Here is a 22,248-nt window from a genome sequence, read left to right on the forward strand (position 1 = left end):
TTCCCCGGGTCACCGTTGGAACATAAGCAGAGGAAATTTAACGTTATGGTCCTTTAATTATCGATCATAGTCAATACCATAGTGATAATAGGTACCGGAAGTGGCTTGATTTCTTTCTCCAGTATAAAAGCAGACATACTACGTCTACTACAGATGAACACCCAAATTATTAAAAATGTAGATTTGTATGAGTGAGTCTGGTTGCACACAGCTAACACAAATACAGCCATATAGCAATAGAATTAACTGGTATTTATTTAATTTTGAGAACATGAAGCTATTTACAAAAAAATAAATTTATCACATCGTTTCAGTAAGGGTATTTCTTGTTTTGAATTCGTTAATTAAACCTGATATATTTTTCTAAATGCCAAAATTGGACAATTGTCTGAAATAGTTTCTATAAAGAGGACATGACGAAATAAAGATTGAATATTTTCCTTCGGCGAAAGAAAACTAATGTGTCAGTTTATTTTGAAAAGCCTAAGCGGAAACGCCTTTGTTTATCGCTGGGTGTTCGTTAATTATAGTGAGTGGTTGCAAGGTAACTTCCTCCTCCAATCCCAGCGTTGTGCCTTCGTAGCTCAGCCGCCGAAGCTCCGGTACGGCGGAACCTTAACAGTGTTCGAATGTATGAAGGACAAAGTTACGACATGTAGCATCACTTTTCTTTCCGGAATATGCACGACACGTAAATATCTCAAGTTGCGTTTGAGGAACGGCTGATGATAATGTTGGCGGCGCGCAGGCTCTTCTTTTCAGACTTTGGGTTTTGTCGGTGAATTCTCGGGAGATGGCAGAATAGTTCGATTTGCACCAGTGAACCGACCCGCTCAGTGAAGCACTTTGGAATATTACCCGCACGGTAAGTTTGCTTAACCATTACAGTAGAAACGTTACGCCTCAGTCATCCGATCTGGGTACAAACATGTTTATGGAGTTTGTAGTAATGCTGCAAAATATGTCGTAATGTTCTCTCACAAAGTCGCCGGGCTTCCCTTCATATAAATACCGACCTGTGTGTCATTAAAGGCATAACTTATTTATTTGTCCCGATTTGACATTTGTACTTTGCGCTAAAATGTGTAACGTAAACGCGAAGGAGACAGAAAATGCGTAACATTCGCGCAGTCGCTTCATATTTGCTCACAGGTTCGCTTCCATAGCTGCTTGTGTTTTCTCTCTCGATTCTCTGTCGGAATCGAAGGTGCAACATCGCAACTAGTTGTGACTTAGACTTTTGAGTTTTTTTGTTGGTCATGCAAAGCGCGGTTGGGAGGGTCGTTACTGTTTGATCGTGTGTCTCCATCATCCCCTGCTGTGCGTCTTTAACACGACAATCACCTCTGCAGCCCGAGGAGAGGAGGAGGAGGAGAAAGGGGGGTCCATATTTAATCACGAACCCCACTAGAGAGAAAAACAAGTATGAGCAAAACTCGCATCTGAACGATTTGCTCACTTACTCACAAATCTGCTGAATGATTGAAGAAACTGGTTTTAAGTGTGATGAGATCTGGTTGGAAAAGCCTCGCAGACTTGCTAATGAGGATCTACAAACTTCATTAGAAGGGTGTCAATGCTCCTGTGAAGACTTTCACAGATGATTATGCTGATTAGAAGGTGTGTGTGTGTGCGTGAGAGAGAGCAGGGCTGTCTCACACCAATGTGTACGGTACTTCCTCACATGTAACTCCAGATCCTCACTCACAACCACAACCTAACAGAAGAAGACCAATTTCCTTCACCAAAGCTTATGAATGTCTGGATAACTGTAATTCTCTTAAATTATCGCTTTCACTGAGAATTGAACTTTTGAACGTTGTGATTCATACTTCTATATGCTCAATCACCTGACAGGTAAGATGATTCAGATTTTAATTTGTACGGAGTAAGGCTGCAAAGACACTTAAGTCGTTCAGCTTGTCTGTCTGTTATAATTAGTCACTGTTAATTGCCTGTTTGTGTGGATGTGGATCTGCAGAGTGACTCAGTGGCCCTGCAGCTGAACACTCACTGGGCTCTGGCCTCTTTGTGGGCTCTGCTATGCGTGGTGGAGTCCTGCGTTGGTGGAGTCTGGCTGATAGCGGTCAGATAAAGGGACGTCAGTCAGTCTGGGCTGGGATGCCGTTCAGCTCCAGGGGCTCCCACTGATCCTTTTCTATTGAGTCGAGGGGAAAAAGGCACCGGTCTGATTGTGTCCCATCTACCTCCTGGTGTGATTAGCCCTCTTCTCTTTCTCCCAGCCTCTTGGTCTTTTATAATGTTATTGTTAGGCTTTGGGGCCGTGCCTTTGTTTAAGGCGGCCTATCTGAGGTAACATGGTCCCCAGAGTGAAGAGCTATCAGTCCCTCTCAGACCGGCAATGCATTTCCAACAATGGGATCAGGTTGTGCTGTTACTCTCTTTCAACACAACACAAATCACTTTGAAAATACTTAAAACACCCTTTTCTTCATGTCAAGAGCCCACATTAAGTAATGTTAGTTTGTTGCCATTTTTCTTCTCCTACAACTTTATCTCGCTGTCACCACATATCTGAGCTCTTAATATCCTGCTCCACACAAACAGCTCTTTGATGTCAGCTTGATTTTTACAGCCTGTCTCTCTTCTTCTTATCTCTAAAGTTTTTCTGTAGGCTTCCCAAATATCTTTGCTGAGCATCCGAACCCCTCAAGCTGCTCTTTTCGATGGCTATAAAGTGTGTAATTTGTCAAAGAGAGAGAGGGAGAGAGAAATGGAGAGAGCGAGCGAGGGGGAACTAGACCTCCGACAGCAATCATTTCTCTGTGCGCAGTAATTTGGCTGTCAGAACCAGCTGCCAGTTTGGGTTGGAACAATGTGAGGGGAGGAGAGAGAGGGAAGTGCCTACCTCTGAAAAGCCCTGCAGGAGGGTGGGGGGTTGTGTGGTGAGGGTATATACATATGTGTGTGTGTGTGTGGAGTCGGATTACACACTCTGTCATTAACAAGAGAACTGCAGCTATGAGACCAACATTAGGCTACTTCAAGTCTGAGCAAGAGTCTGCGACTCATTGCTCGACCGTGTAGGTGCCTCTCTAGTTAGGGAGGGAGTGAGGTGTGGAGGAGGAGATGTGCCTGCCAGAGTGTGTGTGTGTGTGAAGGCAGATGGGAGGTTTGAGGGATAGAAAGGGGGCAGGACTTGGCTGAAAGTCCTGAAAGTAGAGTACCAACCTCTATGTGAATCCATCAGCTGTGACGCTGCAGCTTGTGTATGCGAGTGTGTGTGCGCGCCCGCGCCTACGTGTGCACGTATAGATGCTGACTTGGCCAGAAAGTTTGCCTCTCTCTCTCCATTTGGGCGAGCAGCAGACCTGGCATCCGACGAGGCAGCAGGCTGCGGAGGAACGCAGCATGTGGGTTGAGTTTTCTTCTGCTGGTTGCTCGTGTCCAGCTTTTCAGAATGGAGGCCTCAGTCTGCAGTGTTATTTTTAGTCAAAGGAAAAATCCTCCAGCCTTTTAATAAATATAATCCTCCCGTAGCCCAAACATATCTGGATGAGAGGAGCTGCCTTGGACCGGCGGGTACTGCAGTCTCAGCAGAGGAGTTAAGAGGGGAGGGGGATGAATGAGAGGATCTTGAATGTCGTCCGGTTGGTCTTGTTTCACTGTTTGCTGTTTGGACGGCCATGGTTCTTGTTTCTCTGCTCCTCTAGTGGCTCTTTACGGGCTTATTGATTCCCCCCACCCCCATTCTACGTTCAGACGTTGATTAGGGCGAGTGGAGACAGAGAGAAGAGACGAGACTCCGCCATCTGCACACACACACGCACGCACACATACTGTAGCTCTGCAGTGCGTGTGGCTCCTCTCCTCTCCACGCAGACCCCAGACTGCACAGGAGACAGTCTGCGATACAGGTTTTATGAGCCCTTCACTCGCTTCACTGCTCTTGTCTTATCGCTCAGCTGTTGGAAGAGAAGTTATGGCTTTGTTTCAGTTTCTGCCTCCGTGCCTGCCCTCCCTCCCTCACCGTCTCAGGCCAGGGCTTTCATTCAGTCTGGGTACTTTGTCCACAGATTGGAAATCTATTGTTCATCTCTTGGATCATGGGCTTGTAGTAAACTGAAGTAATTTTGCTGTGATGAACCTCTCAGTCACACTGATGGAGCATTCTTGAATCAGTCTTGTAATAACTCTTTTTTGTTTACACACTTAAGTATCGTAATTTCTTCTTTCTGACAATAGTACTACATGTAATTGGAAACTGTTTACTACTGCTTCTATTCTTTAGAAGTCTTTCTTCCCAGGAAGGCCAGGAAGTTCCCGCTCATAAAGCCCACAGTGGTGCCAGGATGTAATGACTCAGGTCAGCGGTGCTAAGGGGCTTTGTGGCTTTAACACATTAATTGTCTCGCGTTAGTGGCTGAGTAATTCTCAGCTCGGCGGGGAATGGTTTTGCGGTCGATGTTTGCACAGGCACAGCGTTTAGTGAGACGCACACCCCGGACAGAGCGGCGGTTTGAATGTACACGCAATTACTGCACTTCCATGCTGCGTGAGTATGCATGAGGAGAGTTTGCTTTGCTCATACTCTGCATACTACCACGCCAGGGCACCTACAGACTGGTTTGAACACTCTGTAGTTACCCCCCGCATTGTTGTTGCGCACCTTTGATCACCTCTATGGTGCGTCTTCTAAACAGACCGTGACTCCGTCCAATGTTCAAACCTGTTCTGTTAAATCACGTATTTTTTTAGGTGCATTAATAAATGTTTCACAATCGCATCCGGGTCTCTTCCTTTTGAACACACACTCATATTTAAGCTGCTTACCATCGTGCATTATTGTATGCGTGATGTTTGAAGGAAGCAATGTACTACCTCATCAGAGTATGAAAAGAGTTTTAACATTTTCAACCTGTCCCCTGCTGGCTGAGTCTGTGTTAAAAGCAGCTCCTGTGATACAAATCAATGTGTCCTTTTGAGAATGGTGTCGTTCCAGTGTGGTGAACTTTGTGAAATGGTCGTTTGGAGGGAGACTGTTTGTGCATTCCTTTGTCGGCAAACACGACCAAAGGCCATAAAGACAGTGTTTGAATGGGGTGTTTCAGGTATTTTGATGGTTGTTTGACGATGAATGTCTAAATGCTATGGTGACAGACTCCGTAGGTTTCATAACACCTGTCTTGATAGTGATGCATAAGTTCCAATTCCTGTCAGTGGAGTCTCACAAGACTTGTAACAAAGGCCACACTGACACCTGGTAAGAAGGAAAACTCAACTTCCATTGGCTGGCGAGGTTTTCTTTCTGTGGTGTGTTCTGTGGTTTATTTTCTTCTAGTGTAGAATTCCAACCAACATATCGCACGTTGTCCACACGCGAGAATCTTTGTAGGTTGTCTTTTGTTGCCCACACCGTGTTTCCCAGGGGTGCTGCGCCTCGTTTGAAGGCAAATCCAAACTTTGCATGACCTAATGAAATCTAATTCGATTTCAAGAATGCTTTGTGAGGAGATCTGGCAGCAGTCCAGTGTGTACAGACATGGAGGGATAGGGTGGGCCTTTGACGGAACAAAAGATGCTTATCGCCTTTGATTGATCTCGGTGTGTTTGTTTTCGTGTGTGTGTGTGTGTGTATGTACAAAATGATCCAGAGTTGTATTGTAGCCAAGGTATAAAAAGCTGCTGTGCTGTTGCCTGGTACAGTGAGGATGTGAGTGAAGCTTGATCACAGTGGGTATTTGCATTTCATTACATTCCTCACGATGTGAAAGGAGGCAGAGAAGAAGGCTCTGAGAAATCCACTTTGGCCAGACCTGATGGGGCACCACACATTCCACAAAACCTGACCAGGGGCCACAGAGGTGTTTCTTTAATCTCCTGCTTGATGGGAAAGAGGGGTGGGGGGGCTTTTATTTACATAAGTAAATAAAGCTTTTCTTTGCTTCAAACGAGCTCAGTCATGACCATTTCACACACACCCCCTATGTGTGACACAGGATATCAAGCAGGCATTCAAACAGGACCAGATTATTGGTCACAGGTAAGTACCGTTTCTGTGGGTGTAACTGAATGAAAATGCTGCTAAATTGAGAACCGCAACAAAACAAGACTCAGATCCCGAAACATTTCAACCTCACTTGTGTTGTAACATAAACAGTCTTTTGCCCGAAACACAGTCAAGTGTTTGGATAGTAGTAGTAATGGCTTCTTACGTCTTTGCTTGAACACAATAATGTATCTAGTTCAAGTGTCTGTATTTGCCTCTGAGATAAACAGAATCACAATTTAGAGGGTTAGAAGTCACTGCCATTGTCTACCATAGTACAATTATGAGGCACTGAGTTTAGTAAATGGGTTTAATATAGCAAAGACCTCAGCATTCATTCAAATTAAGTAGAACTTTCCTCAAACTCTTCTTTCATGGCTCCACATGTGATCGTTGTGTTTCTGGATCCCAAGTCAAACTATAGTCTTGTAAATGTCTGATACCCTCCAGCTGTAACTCGTCCAACTCTCGTGGCTGTTTGTGTCTCCAGTGAAGGTCAGCAGGTCAACTTGTGTTTGGTTCATTCAGTACTTCCTCTTCTGTTGGATCAACCCCCTTGCTAGTCTACCAAAACTAGCATTGTTAGCAACACATGGACATCTTTAAGGTGGAGTTACCGAGCTTGTAATTTCACAACAAATGGCCGTGAGGTTTTAATGACATATGTAGAGATATTCACAACAAGCCTTCAGAATACAATGAATGGCAGGAAAGTTACGTTCGATGAAGCAATGGGTGACTAAGAACCACGCTCCTCCTCGCATGATGCACCTCTAATGGCGCTTTCTCACTAACCTTTTTGGTGCATTTGACCCCAAAGTTTGGTACGATTTGGTTCAGTTTAAGCATGAAAGCAATCAGAGCCAAACCAGAAGGAAAAAGCTTTGTGGGTTTTTCTTGAACGCAACACCGACGCTCGAGTCCGCAACTTTCTCTAAGGGTCGTTTGGATGTAACTGCATCATCATCATCCCTCATAACCCACCTACTGTATAAGTTTATTGTTGTTTCCCTTTTCTCTCACTTTTTGTTCCTCCCAAGTGTTGTGTTTGACTGTAGGCAGAGAGGTGTTTTTAGACTGAGGTGAGTGTGTTGTTTTGCTGAGCTGCAGTGTGAATATGAATGTGGGCTCTTGTAAAGAGGACAACTTTCACCCTCAGGTCTGCATCACACCTACATCCACCTAGGAGCAAACCATCTGTGCTATCCTGACGGCACGCTGGCTCTTTGGCCGTCTGTCTGGGCGCGGGTCTGGGATGGGGACGCAAAAACAGCACTGTCTCCACGCCGCCCTGTCTCTGCTGTTTCTTCCCCCGCCGTCCTGCAGCTCACTGCAGTTTCCTCGGTGCCTGAGCTATTTGTGCCATGGCAACTGTGCCACCCTGCCAGCTCAGACACAGAATTCACATCCCGTCTCCCTCCTTTTCAGTGTGATGACTCAGCAGCTCCTGCAGGGCTCCCAGCCTCCACTCTCCCCAACCTCGGTGATACGCCACGCTTGTTGTCATTCTCTCCTCCATTCTGACCTGAATACAGAGCAGACAGGCGGGATGAAGTGGCCCTACAGACGAATGCACTTTTACTCGATGTTGAATGCCGTTTTTTTCACGTTCCGCTCGATGTCTGCCGACCCGTATTGGCAGTTTTCCTTGCATATCTCTCAGGCACGGCTCTTGACTGATCATGAAACAAGTGAAGCATCTAAGTAAATATCACTCAGTAGCTCTGAAGCAGATATTTACAAGAAGGGTCCATCCTCAAAGCCTTAGATAACCGATTTATGCAAAAACGATGCTTTGCACTCATTCATCAGAGTTTAAAGCAGATTTGAATCGTTGGACCAGTGAGATTGTGGGAAAATCATTGATATTTCAACACAGAATTTTCTCCAAGATTGTTACGAGAGAAGCACAGACACACGTTGATTTCCATGGCAATACAATCCCAGACTACCACCACCTGTATATGGAGCAATTACCTTACGTCTACAAGTAAATCGGCAGCGCTGATACGGGATCACCTTCAAGTCGATCCACCCTCGCTCAGTACTTTGTCCACTTTGTGTTGAGCTCAATGTCACACTCATAATAATTCCATAAACAAGCTTCGTGCTCGTATATCACGGCGGCGGCGACGTTGAGCAGCACTCTACTCGAGACACTCGCATAACGGCAATGACGGCCAAAACAAACAGCTTCAGCTTTTCGAAGATGGAAGGACGGTTTCCACGTGGCGTACTGCTGATTGATCTATTGTTTGCCTTGTACTTGTAATCACCGTTGCGTATTCGTGTTTTACCAACGTCGTCACGATTGGATATAGCAGGGAGGGAATGAAAGGCTGGAAGACGGGGGGGCTGAGGCAGATTGAGGGGGGAAAATGAGAGCACACCCTTGGCAGGATGTCAGCGCTCTGTGAACACACTGCAGAACACTGCCAGAGAATTCAATACGCAGGGATAGAGGGCTGCGACACACACACGGCACCATAAAGTTGTCTGCTCAGATCGCAATCTCTTCTGCAGATGCTCGTCCAGCCCGTCTCCCTCCTGTGAATCCTATCAGAGGTTTCTTATATCAGGCCCGGTCGCGGCTGCGTATTCATCAAGCTGAGCTGTCGGCTGGCGTGATGATTCATGTTACCGGCTTTTGGCTTTTACACCCAGTCGGGTTTTTATGCGACTATTATAGTGAACTGTTGTGAAAATAGCCTGTTTATCTGTTTTAAAAAAGAAAGCTTTCCTTTTGTATAAGCTCAGCAGGAATCTGATGGTTCACATATTTATCAACAAGGAGTCTACTTGCACTGTAGTGGCGCATAATCTATACGACTAAAACTCTCCTCGCTGTGGCTGATGGCTGTAATTGCTCGCTTTATGTGTGTGCGACAAGAAAATAGAGACGGTTCATTCCCAACATCCCGTCCAGGGTCCGTCAGTGTGTTTGTAAGACGGAACGCAGCAGCACGTTTGGAAACGTTAAATAGAACCTGGTGTGTGTGTAAATGAAGTGCGTTATTGATCTGTCAGCAGGCGTGTGTGTGTGTGTGTGTGTGTGTGTGTGTGTGTATGTGTGTGTGTTTTGTGTCCTAACAGGCGTGATGGACAAAGTTTGAGCACCTGACCCGCCGTATTATATTCTCCACTAATCCCTTCTTCCTGTGTTCCGTATTCCTCCATCCGCGGCCCCAGCCAGCGTGGTGCCCTCCTTCCTTCCTTACCGTCCCCACGGGCGCGGACACCCGATCCCTCCCCGTCCCACTACCCTCCTTACAGCTTCCGTCACTGGTGCAACCTCCCCTGGCCCACTTGTCTCCCGTGTCATCCCACTTAGGCTCAGTTTATTGTCACTTCATTTATTAATTTTCCGAGGTCTGGAAGTGTAACCTGAGCTTGAAACCCCCCTGCCCCCCCACCATCTCTGACCCACTGCCCCCTAGTTGCCCCCCTGGCTACACCTCACTTGCCCCCCGTAACGCCCCTGTTTACCCCTTCATCCCCCTGTTCCCGGCCTCCCTGGGTGCTCGTCTCTCTCTTTCTCCACCCAGGGATGAAGCAGAGGGGGTGTGGGGGCGGCAGACAGACAGACAGACAGAGCCCCCCCCCCCCCCCCCCCCCCCCCCCCCCCCCCCCCGATTATCTCCATGCGGCAGGCTCTGTTTTGTGCTCTGATTAACGGAGCAGCATGTGGTCCGCCGCGCAAGCAGGGCCGCACAGACGCCGCCGTCGGGCTAATACTAACACTACGTGCTTAATCATTTATGTCTGGGAGACGGGCACAAAGGCTTTGGTGGGGGGTGGGGGTGGCATGCTGGGGTATTTATCAGTGGCACAGCACAGAAGCACTCAGACACACACACACACACACACACACACACACACACACACACACACACACACACACACACACACACACACACACACACACACACACACACACACGCTGCTAAGATAAGCGCTGCGGTGCTTAGTGTGGCCTAACCGGGGCATGCTGCAGGCTATTTAGGCTCCTCCAAACTTTCATATCAGCTTGAAACAAACGTACTGCAGCGGGGGGTAGAACCAGCGGCCTGACAGAATCAATCGCTGTGCAAAACGTGAACATAAATGCACTGGGTGTGTGTGTGTGTGTGTGGACGTTCCTCTTCACTCTTGAGAGATTGAAGCAGTAGCCCGTCTCCACGTCTGTAAACCGTAATATTCGGGCACCCACACTCGTCTTCCTCCTCCTCCTCCTCCTCTCATGTCTGTCTGTTCTTCTCCCTCACTGCCAAGCACCCCCCACCCCTCTCTCTCTCTCTCTCTCTCTCTCTCTCTCTCTCTCTCTCACTCACACACACACACACACACACACACACAGTCAACCAATAGGAGAGCACCAGCCTCCCCATTGCTTGCCACTCAATACCTTGTTGCCAGGGCAACAGAGAGGCACGAGACCCACTTTTCACTTCTTCAGCATTATAAACTTGGCGTTGACTCTTTTTTTTTAACACAAGTAAAGGTCTCCCACTGCTAAAGAAGAAATGGCTCCCTCTGATACATTTGCACTATATCACCCCCCCTCACACACACACACACACACACACACACACACACACACACACACACACACACACACACAAACCCAGAGCTATTCTCAAGAATGTTCTATATCGCCAAATTACTCGAATCCATCAATGTCATTATCCTCTTTTTGGAAACAGTTGTGTACTTATCTCACTGAGTCTGTCGCTGTACTGTCACTTCCTGTAATGACTTCATTGAATGGCTAATGTTCTCTCTCTTTCTCTCCCCCCCCCCCTCCCCCCTCCTCCTCCCCTGCAGATCTACAGCGATGAAGGGTCACGTGTTCCTTTTGGTTTTCGTCGCCCTCCTCCTCTCCGCCTCTTGCATGGAAGGTAAGCTGCTCCTCGCTGCGTCTCCTCAAAAGCCAGATTACTACGCGTCAAGGTACGAGACTGTAGACAGATGGAGGAGGGGGGGTGCAGACAGACACGGCTGGAGCTAACCCTGTATCTACTACAAACCAACCAGATTACAGTGACCGCCTCTGCCAAGTACATAAGTGAAAATGTGTAAAGTTGATCTGAGTGTGTGTGTCGGTGGTGAGCCTGAACTCTTTCACTCTCTCTCTCTCTTGTTGTTGACACATGCACACACACACATTCTCTCAGCCTTTGTGTCTCCGTCCCCTCAGATGTCTTTCATGTGCGCGCACACACACACACACACACACACACACACACACACACACACACACACACACACACACACACACACGTTCTCTCCCCTTCCGTCCTCGCTTTGCTTCCCTCTCATGTTCTGTCCCTCGATGTTTCTTAATCAACTGCAGTGGCGTATTCAGTGAGAAGCAAATGTTCTGTGCATTGACACAAATGAGCCTCCCCATGCTTGTAATAGACATCTGGACTCCAAATATGCATTGTCAGTAAATACATAAAGTAAATACACATTTGCTTGATTAGATTTGGTGCGAGTTAAACTCTTTTAATGCAGTTTTCACTCTGGCAGAGGATCAATTCTCGCTCCTTCCACGTTCTTCTTTGCAGATGAGGTCAGCTCGAAACGCTACGAGTGCGTATGCAGCGGATCGTCTTGCAGTAACGGGGAGCGTTGCTACGGCCGGCAGTGCTTCACCTCCCTCTCCACGCTGAACGGGACCGCGGCCCTACAGAGGGGCTGCGTCCTGGATAACAGCGGCGTCTCCTTAAGCTGCGCGGCCCCACCGACGCCCGAGAAGGTGACGGAGTGCTGCCTCAGCCATTTGTGCAACGTGAACGTCTCCTTGCAGTTCCCAGTCAGAGGTGAGACGGGCGTAAACGATTCCTGCTTGAAAAGGACTTTGTACTACACCGCAAACAAACATAATGTGTTGTTTCAGAAGTAGTTGACCCACGCTGGAGGGTCTTACTCATGTGGGAAGCTCCAATATTCTGTGTTAAATGAGAAACAGCGTGACATTCATGAGCGACTGAGCAGTATGAAGTCATTCCTCATGTCCGTACGCTTGAACAGGAGCCATTCCAGAGACTGTTCATGCTGTCAGCAATTCCAGCTGCATTTCAGAACACTTCTGTTTGTTTGTGCCAGGATAATGTATTAGATATATTGAAAATAAGTGCTGAATCAAAATCTCTTCCATCGCTTCATTCTCCAGCCATCACAGACACATACTCAACTGTTACCATTCTGAGTGAATGCCGTTTAATTTAATGTTATTGCCCTAATGGATTTTCCTGTCTCGCTCTCCTTTTATCAGACGGAGAGCCGCCTCCTGGCAGGCCGGTCCTGAGGGAGCAGGAGTGCGCCTGCGAGGGGGGCGTGTGCGAGCGCGGCGATCGCTGCACGGGCCAGCAGTGTTTCTCCTCCATGAAGGTGACGGACGGTGTCGCCGTCCAACAGAAGGGCTGCCTGAGGGACGACGAGCAGGGCAGAGCCACCTGTGCCACGCCGCCGTCGCCGGGCCACGCTGTGAAGTGCTGCCAGGGCCATCTGTGTAACATGAACGTCACCGTGCACACGTCAGGGAGAGGTGATTGGCTCGTACCGCTTCCTTTCAACACTGAGCTCCTGGTTTCAACCAAAAGGAAAACCGAGAGGAAACCACAGATCTTTATTTAGGGTTCATGAAAATCACTTTCATACGCTGCAGCATGTTTCGAATTACATCATTATTCTAATATAGAATAATATTTGACTTGTATTTTGATTGATCAGTCAGTATGTTTACCTGTCACTCTGTACCGAATATTGTTCTGAATTGTAGGCAACTTGGTGATTAAGTCGTATTTGTACACAGACTCAACAGGAGTCAGCCGCTCGCGTGTAAACACGAGGCGTTGCGTAATCGCAGTATGAGGCAAGTCTGCCCAGTGAGGAAATGCACACGGAGGCGGCGTGTTTATATGCCTGATTGATTATTGCCTTAATGGCAGCGTGATCTACATTTATAAAGTGCGTGTAAACATACTGACTGATCCAGAAATATCTTCATCGTTTACTGTCTCAAGATCTGCCTCCTCACCAGCCTCGTCTCCCTCCCCTGTTTGTTCAGCAGAGGCGGAGGTGAAGCCGCAGGTCAGAGAGGAGCACGAGTGCGTGTGCGAGGGGAGCTCGTGCGCGACGGGCGATCGCTGCATGGGCCACCAGTGTTTCTCGTCGGTGGCGGTGAACGCGGGCTCGCCGGTGTACCAGAAAGGCTGCTTCAAGGTGTACGAGCAGAGCACGCTGACCTGCAAGACGCCCCCCTCCAGAGACCAGGTGGTGGAGTGCTGCCACGGCCACCTGTGCAACAAGAACAGCACCGTGGAGCTGCCCGTCCAAGGTACAGTGCATGCATGGCAGTATGCTACCCAGAATGCATTGCAGGGATATTTTCCTATCTCAGAAGGCGGGTGTTGAATTGTTTTTTTTGAGATTTCAGTGGTAAACATACTTTGTGGGACTGTAACATCTTAAGAAATGTAAACCTCAGCTTTTTAACCCTTTAACTCCCAGCTAAGATATTGACCATCTGGCCTGAATCAGCTGTGGTGATGAAGTTATACGGCACACACACATCCGCCCCCTACAGTATCTGCGTGTTTGGCTCGGCGTTGGCGACCTCCTCGAAATGTGTTGCCAGTCGTGTGGAGAAAGAGTTCAGTATGCGAGGGGAGAAAAGGGGAGCATTGTCTGTGCTGCAGGCGGAGCAGCTCAGTCTTTCCCTTGGAATGTTTGGAAAGTGTGTGTGGCGGTTTGCTCCTCAGGCTGTGCTGTGCTGTGCTGTCTTCCACTGCGTGTTTATGTGAATACTTGCGCACATGTGTATTCCGCGTACAACCTCCGCCTCTGATTGGCTTCCTCCTCCGTGAGAGCCGTGTGGTTGAGCCCCGGCATGTGTGGGCCAGAAGAAGCAACAAGGAAAAGCTTTACCCCCTGCATAGTTAATTACACTCCTCTGGAATAATGGCTAAGTCGCCACAGAGACTGTGGTTAGTTCAGGCATTTACACTTCAGGCCGTAGGAGAAGAACGCATACATGCAAATAGCAGTAGAACAAGAATTATTAGTTTGGAACACAATGGGTTTCTGGGAAATACTGGGACAGGAAGGCGACACTGGTTGCCCTCCCAATGCCACATTTTCAAGGGTCCTTGGAAATGGGCGAGGCTGGTCGAACAGCGGTCATGAAATGAGTCCTTCCAAGGGGACTCCTCTCTGTTAATTAGATGAATGTAGAGTTTGGACGGGTTGGGGGAGTCACATGCACAAACAGCACCCACAGCGCCTCCTGAATCATCTGAAGCATCTTTTTGCCCTTACAGCGGTTCTTCTCCCATGTTGGTTTGACTCATCAAGCTTTATGTGGATGTGTTGGTGGGCTGAGCCGGTTACCAAAGGAACAGCTCGATTCACTCTCTACAGGAAACTCACATTGTTCAACCTTCCCTCTGGTCACAGCTGCCGAGGCGAGGAGCTACAGCGTGGCCACGCTGGCCGTCGTCATCGTGGCCCCCATCATCGTCCTCGTCGTCCTGTCCACCATCGCCATCCTTGTCTTCAGACGCATCCACAACAACCAAATGGAGAGGCTGACGTCACGGGACGCAGAGTACGGAACCATCGACGGACTCATAGCCTCCAATGTGGGCGAGAGCACTCTGGCGGTGAGTCGGTGTAACCATGCGAGGCGTGTGAACCAACAAATCTGACGTTTTCTGGCAGATGTCTGCAATGTGGAACTTATTTAATTGGTTGAACAAAGTTTCCCCAGGGGTCTTCATTTTTCAATACATATAATATCCAGTACATTTAATATCCAATGCAGAGGAGCACAAAATTGGCACCATATGCTCCATATGTGTATGATGAGGAGTCCTTCTTCTTCTTCTCCAGTCCCAGTTCAGTCTAAAGCTGTTTTCTTCATCTCCTCCCCTCTCAGCCGTACACTGTGAGTTTCTGTGGCTTTCTGTTTTGAGTCCCACTAAGCTGATCCAGAGTTTAGGTGGAGTCCTGTGGTTTGTCTGAATGACATCCAAGCACATTCATTGGCTCCCACACTATATAATCAAGCTGAGCACAAACTGCATACAGTCTGACTGGTGCCCTAACAGAATCCCTTAGCGTTTCTCTACTCCTCTAAAAAGGTCTGTGCAGTTTAGAAACATTGTGTGGGTTTGTGTGTGTGTGGACAATAGCTGATTTTGTGTCTGTTTCGAGCTAAACCCACGGAAGGTTTCCCTGCGTGCGTAATTAAAAAGAACTCAGCAGCTCCTCCAGAAAGCTTATTAGGGAACATTGGCACGGCTCTGAGCAGCAAATTGGACAGAAGCAGATGTGCTCGTCTCTCTGCAGTTTGCGGCCCAGACGCTGGCTCTGATAATGTTCTGGTTGTGTTCCGCCGCTTCCCAACAGATCCCCCGAACTCTCTGCAGAATAGCCCGTTTTTCAGTGAAAGGCCCCTGTCTGGTTTTTAATGCCAGATTCTGTCAGTCAGCTGCTTCATTAGTCATCCGTTTGTTCATGCCATCCTTTTTTCCTGTTGTTGTTTTTGTTGATATCAAACCTCCTCCTCCTCCTCCTCTTCCTCCTCCCCTTCCAGCTCCACATTGCTCTAACAGTGTTGCTGTGCACTGCCCCCTTGTGGCAGCCAAACTGCACTGCATGTCTTGTGGCTGAGATAAAAATAAAGGGCTTAGCAGCATTGCGCCTGTTTGGAGTCTGGCCTTTGGATTATAAAATATCTCCAGCCCACACACCAGTCACAGGCGAGGGGGCGGCACTGCTGTTGTTTACTCAGCAGGGGGCACTCTGCTCCTCCAACATGCACACACACACACACACACACACACACACACACACACACACACACCCATACCCATATCCTGGCACTGTGAAATTCTTCCACAGATTGTCCCCCGCCATTCCTTGTGGGTGCGACATCAAAGGCAGCCTGCTTGTGTTAGCCTCCATGTGAGGCCCAGATGCTCCTTATTCCATCGTTTTTTAAAGCCGTAGACACAGAATTCCTTTGAGGGGTTATTCATCTAACACACTTGTGTAAATATCCATGCCCTTTTCCTCTTTCCCAGGATCTGCTGGACCATTCCTGTACCTCAGGAAGCGGCTCTGGACTCCCGTTCCTCGTCCAGCGCACTGTCGCGCGACAAATCACGCTGAATGAGTGCGTGGGTAAGTGTGCTGCTCTTCATATCGACAGATTAATCAACGCCGAGCAGCCAATACATGCGCCACAAGTCATCCATCCAGCTGAAACCTCCATTTGAAAACAAATATTTGGATTGCGAAACAGGCCAATAATAGGAGGACATTCTGGAAACATGCCAGAGTACAAACAGTTTCAGCAAGTTCCCAAAGACAAGATTACACAACTTTTATTAGTGGGATATTGGCTGGTATTTAAAGTATCAGTGGAAATGGAAAACACCATTTTCTTCCAAACTACTGACTAAATCTCCCAAAATGATTCTATTCATGTGGGGAATCTAAATAACATGACAGCCGTTGCAAACATGAAGATCAGATTAATTGAGTTGAATTACGAAACTTTGATTAATTACTTAACTAAGGGAAAACTAGTCTGGTCAGCCATACACAAGCAACATCAATAGTGTGTTACTGTATATAGTATAGTATTGTATAACCACCTGAAAGATCAACCTACAAATCTAGAGCTAGAGTAGGTAGATGCACTCAGCTATTACCTGTCTTATGAAAACACCTAAGAATAAACAGGAATAGAGAAACCTAGCAAACTTCACCTCAGATGTCTAATAAAAACACTTAAAAGCAAAGAAATACGTCCATTAGTATCTTCGCCTGCACTTTCGTTTTCAACTAAGGCAGCTGAGATGAAATATCGTGTCACGTAGTCTGGAAGCCTTTTGAATACGGACACAGCAACATTAACATTGCATCATTATTTAAAGGTCACACGGGCTATTTACCGGCTGAACTGCCAGAAAGCCAAACAGAGCAGAGTACAGGTTTCTGCAGTGAGGGAAAACAACACTTCTTGAACACTCTGTAGTTTATGCAAGAACTAATTAATCTAATCTTCAAACTTCTGTCAGCTCCAGTCAATCAAAACCACCCACAGCTAGATTGCGTTGTAGCATCTGCTTAATAAATGGAGGCAGCATGTTTATCTGCCAATTGTCAAAAGTCTCAATGCGAGTTTGTAACTTTCTGGGTTAGGGTTAGCGTTAGAGCATATGGAGGGAGGCTGGAAACATGGACGTGTTGTGCTGTAAGAACATTATGAGAGATTCTTATAGACGTTATTAATTTTGACTTCATATCCGCAGTGATGGCAGCTTGTCACTGTTGGAATTCACAGGCAACATCAGATGGGACTCATTCCTTTATCTGAGTCAGCACTTTTTGTATTTTGTTGTGTTTACTTTATTTTATCTATTGTATTTTGTATTTTTTACCAGTCGTTGTCATTCACTCTCCCATCTTTGTGCCCGACAGGTAAGGGCCGATACGGTGAAGTGTGGAGGGGTCAGTGGCAGGGAGAGAGCGTGGCTGTGAAAATCTTCTCCTCCAGAGACGAGAAGTCCTGGTTCAGGGAGACGGAGATCTACAACACAGTGCTGCTGAGGCACGAGAACATTCTAGGTACGTGGCTGTCGTCTCACACCATCAGGCTCAGCAGGCTGCGGCGGCTCACACTGCAGGGAAACTTCATTTTGTTCATCGTACAATAGGTTTGGCACAGGCATCAGAAGGTTTAGAGGAGAACTTGAAAGATTTAGCTTCTCCTCAAACCTTTATGATATAGAATTTGGAAGCAGTTGTGGCGATAGAAAGGGGCGAGGAGCTATTCATATGCTTCTTCATGATTCCACACACTGCTGCTGTGATAGTTCAAACCTGCATTACATTAACTAGCGGCGTCCATTACTTCACAGGCTTCATCGCGTCGGACATGACCTCCAGGAACTCCAGCACTCAGCTGTGGCTCATCACTCACTTCCACGAGATGGGCTCCCTGTACGACTACCTGCAGCTCAGCACGCTCGACGCGTCCAACTGCCTCCGCATGGCCCTGTCCATCGCCAGCGGCCTGGCACATCTCCACGTGGAGATCTTCGGCACCCAGGGCAAACCGGCCATCGCCCACCGAGACCTGAAGAGCAAAAACATTCTGGTTCAAAAGAACGGCCAGTGCTGCATCGCTGACCTGGGTGAGAACACTTATACAATCGTGATCTGGCTTATCTTTCACGTTAGTATTGAATGAGGTATATTGCTTGGCTATAGCGTAATAGATGTAGCGACTAATAATGATAACAACACAGACATAATACGCCACATCCGTCTCTGATTGTTCCTTTTAGCCACATTTGTTGTTAATTTAGAGACAGAACAACCACTGCTTGCACACAGCACCGGCCCTTAACCAAAAGTGCCTTCATCCGCTGGGTAAATATAGCCTCGCTCAGGTAGGAGCCCAAACCTGGCTGCAGGCTGATTTGTTTACAGGCTGTATTAAATTTGTTCTAGGTGATGTACTTTCCTGACGAACATCCAAACTGTTGTTTGTTCCCCCCTCGAAAATTGTACTTATTTTCGGAACATCCTGTGTCAGGGAACATGTTTGTTTACCACCTATACGCTGTGTCACCACTTAAATGGTCCCGATGATGGAGCGGGCCCCACTGTCTTGTCCATTTCCACACTTATTTCAGACAGGAAGTCTGAATCCCCCCCCTGTGTTTTCATTTCCAGGTCTTGCTGTCATGCATTTTCAAGACACCAATGAGTTAGACGTTGGGAATAACCCTAAAGTGGGAACGAAGCGCTACATGGCCCCCGAGGTGCTGGACGACACCATTCAGATGGACTGCTTCGAGTCCTACAAGAGGGTGGACATATGGGCACTCGGCCTCGTCCTCTGGGAGATCGCAAGGAGGACAGTCAGCAATGGTCAGTACGCTTTAAAACAACCGATCCTGATTATTCTCTTGAGTTCATAGCACGTCACCATGCTCCAAAGTCTATGATCTTCATGTTGGACACTCTGCTCTGCTCTGCTCTTCAGGCATTGTGGAAGACTACAAGCCACCGTTTCACGACGCGGTCCCCAGCGATCCCAGTTTCGAGGATATGAAGAAAGTGGTGTGTGTGGACCAGCAGAGACCCAACATCCCAAATAGATGGTTCTCAGACCCGGTGAGTAAAAATACATAAAGTTGCTTTTTTTGTAACCTTAAAGCTAAATAGATTCATTAAAATACAAGTCATTTTATTATCATTCTGTATTCTAATGTTGACATGTTGGTTTTCCCTCATTTTATTTTCAGACTTTAACCTCCATGGCTAAACTTATGAAGGAGTGCTGGTACCAGAATCCCTCGGCCAGGCTGACGGCGTTGCGCATTAAAAAGACTCTAACAAAAATCGACAACTCCCTGGACAAAATCAAAACGGACATTTGAGCCTTTCTGGTCACGGTGGGCGGACATACTGTAAGGTCTTTGAAGACGTCCAGGGAGGACCATGTAGAGGAATCTCAGAGGACAAGAGGTTGATGGACGCAGTGCTCTTATAGTGGCACACTGTATTTATTTTAAAACACTTGACGGGACACATTTTGGCATCCAAAGAAGGCTTACATGGCATTTCTAAGACTAGGACTGTCTTGGATAATAGGAAACTATATTCGTTTTATGACGTAGGATCTGGACTGCAAGCAATTTTCTTCAAGGAAGAAACATTTCCCTGGGTGTTTGAGTAGGCTCAAGTTTGTTAGAACAGCAGATTTGTCTACATTTACAACCATTTTTAGTTGGGTAAATGTCAACGTATTGTTTAGCAGTTTCAACTTATATCTTAAATTGCATCGCTTTCATTAGCAGTGCAGCTGATGCACCTGGGAAACGCGTCACCTTGCCAGTTTGCCGTGTATTTGTTCTTAAACAGCTATCAGTATATTTAGTTGTACATCTGCAGCTACTGTCACTCTTCTAGAATGTACTCTGTTTGTATATCACCAGACTTTTTATGTTAAATTATCTACCTGTTCTATGTTTCTTCAGCATTACAGAGACAAACGCTAAAAGAACAAACTGAATATCTATTTGACGCCGAACTCTATTCCGCCGTGGGCCGAACACCAGCCTGTAAAGCCTGTATACTGTCTTAACCAGTGTGTTGGTGTCTTAATGCGTGCATTGTCAAACAATTGAAGTCAAACTTCAGCCTTTTTTTATTTCTTTTAATATTTTATATCAATTAGTGATTTCTATTAATTCAATAGAAGAAAAAAATGTAATTTATCTGCCTTGTTTGTTTTGATGCTGTATCAGTAGATTTTTTTTTACTGTCATTTCTCATTTTAACGTTGTTCTTCCAGGACTTTGAAGTGGTGATAATACAGCACTAATACAGTTGTCATGAATGGTGAATCTGTTTATTATACAATACATGTACAATACCCAACCAGTAACTGCTGATAAACGTAGTTGTGAATTCAGAAATGCTTGCGTGTCTGTAACGTGTGGTTTCCAATCCAACCCCACCCTTCTAATCTCCAATCCTTTGTAACTCACAAGTCTATAAGGAAACTGCTGTTCATACTGTCCATATAAACCCACAATGTACCCAAAAATCCAAAGTGAGATCAAACCATAGTCACACATTGGTGCTATTTGCCCTGATGCAGCTCACTCGACATCTGCAGTGATAATGCAACAAATTGTATTAATTTGGAAATGTCACAGGTCTTTGCCTTTGACATTTTCCCAGCTGGCTGTAAACTGAAACTCCCCGTATAGCGGATATCTTGGCAGATGTCAAACAAACGGCGCGGGCTCGGCTTGTGATACATCCCAGACTCATTAATATGCTGGAAGAGAGACGGGGCCACATGATATAAACACGGCGATGGATGTCTGCTGTCTGAGTGTGCTGAGGCAGCCTCTGTCATGTGGTAACAGCTGGTTGACTCCATTTAAAATGTCTTTCTCCCATTCAGTGTCATTTGATCCAGCCCTGTTGAATTCTGTTGAGTATGCATGAAAGTAAAAAAAAAAAGTCACTGAAGTAAAACTTTTGCCACAATAACATCGTTTTTTAAACTTTTATTTGTTCCGGTAATATGGAGAAAGTTCCAGTAATGTCACAAACCATAAGGGGTCGCTCGGCGTACCACACCACCTAATCTAAGACTCTGAATAGATAATGAATAAAGATGAGGCGCATTGTCAGTGCGTTTAATAATGTCTTCCCTTGAATACTGTGTCAACATCTGCTACACAAACGCCACAGAAGTGACTAAGCTCATTCGTTTTGAAGAGATAACTGAATTCAAAAGGAGGTGCAGCACTGAAACATCTAAAAAGAGACCATGTTCACCTCTGTTCCTCCAGTGTGGATCGTGTGATCTTGTATTACTTTATTAGGCCCCTGTGAAGGCTGTTATCGCACCACTGGGACATGTTTATGCGGTATAATCTGTAACATCAAAGGTGGTGTTTATGAACCCATAAAAGAGTCAAAGTTCCTGGGCTGAACAGCATCAACAACCTTCCTCCCTCTGCTGATCTCTGGGTGAAGAACAGACGGGCAGGGCAGCCTTGGCTTCTGAATGAATGCAGTTGCAAATTACTTTTGCAGCTTGTTTTGTGCAGTAATAAGTCCTTGTGGGATTAAGGCCACTTCATTTATTTCCACTTCCTTGTGAAGTTAGCTCCTGGCGTTACCATGGCGCCTGAGCAGCAGAGACATTGTGGACGCCTGTTGCCTGCTGGACAGCTCTCAAACTACATGCAGGTGAGAAACTCTGCCTGTTAGGAATACTTACTCCTTCAATATGAATTGAAACTCGAGGTTAACTTCTCCATTTGGCTGACCTGGTTAGTGCGGAGGTCAAGGCAGGAGAATTCCAGAGGCCACATTGGTATAAAATGTCCTCCTTTCCTTTGGAGAAACACGTCCTCCATCGTTATCAATAATCCATTTGGTTACTGTACAGAGAGTCCGAAGGGTCAATGTACGACAAAGTCTATTTACGTTCCACTAGAGCCTGTTAATGTGTGTAGATGTGTGTAGATGTATCACTCACCTTCACATAATTCAAGGTACATTTACAGTCCCTTCATGCTTAGACTCAACCTGTGAAAATTGTGTTAAACTGATCTCATTCTGTCTTTCAAACATTAAACACATGGTTTGATGGTGTGTTCAAGAGAACCTAGACTTTAATT

General features: G+C 46.6%; 1 protein-coding gene across 2 annotated transcripts; it reads left to right on the plus strand.

Annotated features, from left to right (window-relative positions):
• Nucleotides 1-545: 545 nt before the first annotated feature.
• Nucleotides 546-20,351, plus strand: LOC143009880 (activin receptor type-1-like). 2 transcript variants are annotated; one of them, XM_076161971.1, is made up of 12 exons: nucleotides 546-865; nucleotides 10,835-10,908; nucleotides 11,581-11,835; nucleotides 12,291-12,563; nucleotides 13,086-13,355; nucleotides 14,474-14,679; nucleotides 16,105-16,204; nucleotides 17,510-17,656; nucleotides 17,950-18,225; nucleotides 18,770-18,967; nucleotides 19,083-19,213; nucleotides 19,345-20,351. In XM_076161971.1, the coding sequence occupies exons 2-12, from the start codon at nucleotides 10,845-10,847 to the stop codon at nucleotides 19,477-19,479; spliced, it is 2,055 nt and encodes a 684-aa protein (XP_076018086.1). In that variant the 5' UTR covers nucleotides 546-865; nucleotides 10,835-10,844; the 3' UTR covers nucleotides 19,480-20,351. The 2 variants fall into 2 exon arrangements, with proteins under 2 accessions (XP_076018086.1, XP_076018087.1); XM_076161972.1 differs by having other exon boundaries at nucleotides 13,089-13,355.
• Nucleotides 20,352-22,248: the final 1,897 nt, after the last annotated feature.

The sequence above is a fragment of the Genypterus blacodes genome, unplaced genomic scaffold (genome assembly GCF_046128005.1).
Source record: "Genypterus blacodes isolate CSIRO-AG114 ecotype Tasmania unplaced genomic scaffold, CSIRO-AGI_Gbla_v1 ptg000118l_1, whole genome shotgun sequence".
NCBI lineage: Eukaryota > Metazoa > Chordata > Actinopteri > Ophidiiformes > Ophidiidae > Genypterus > Genypterus blacodes.

What these genes read in the sequence shown, in the direction of transcription:
- LOC143009880 (XM_076161971.1), top strand. Translation starts at nt 10,845, where the DNA reads ATGAAGGGTCACGTGTTCCTTTTGGTTTTCGTCGCCCTCCTCCTCTCC. An exon ending in CACGCTGAATGAGTGCGTGG is followed by an intron (nt 16,205 to 17,509) that starts GTAAGTGTGCTG and finishes TGTGCCCGACAG; the next exon opens with GTAAGGGCCGATACGGTGAA. An exon ending in GTGCTGCATCGCTGACCTGG is followed by an intron (nt 18,226 to 18,769) that starts GTGAGAACACTT and finishes TTTCATTTCCAG; the next exon opens with GTCTTGCTGTCATGCATTTT.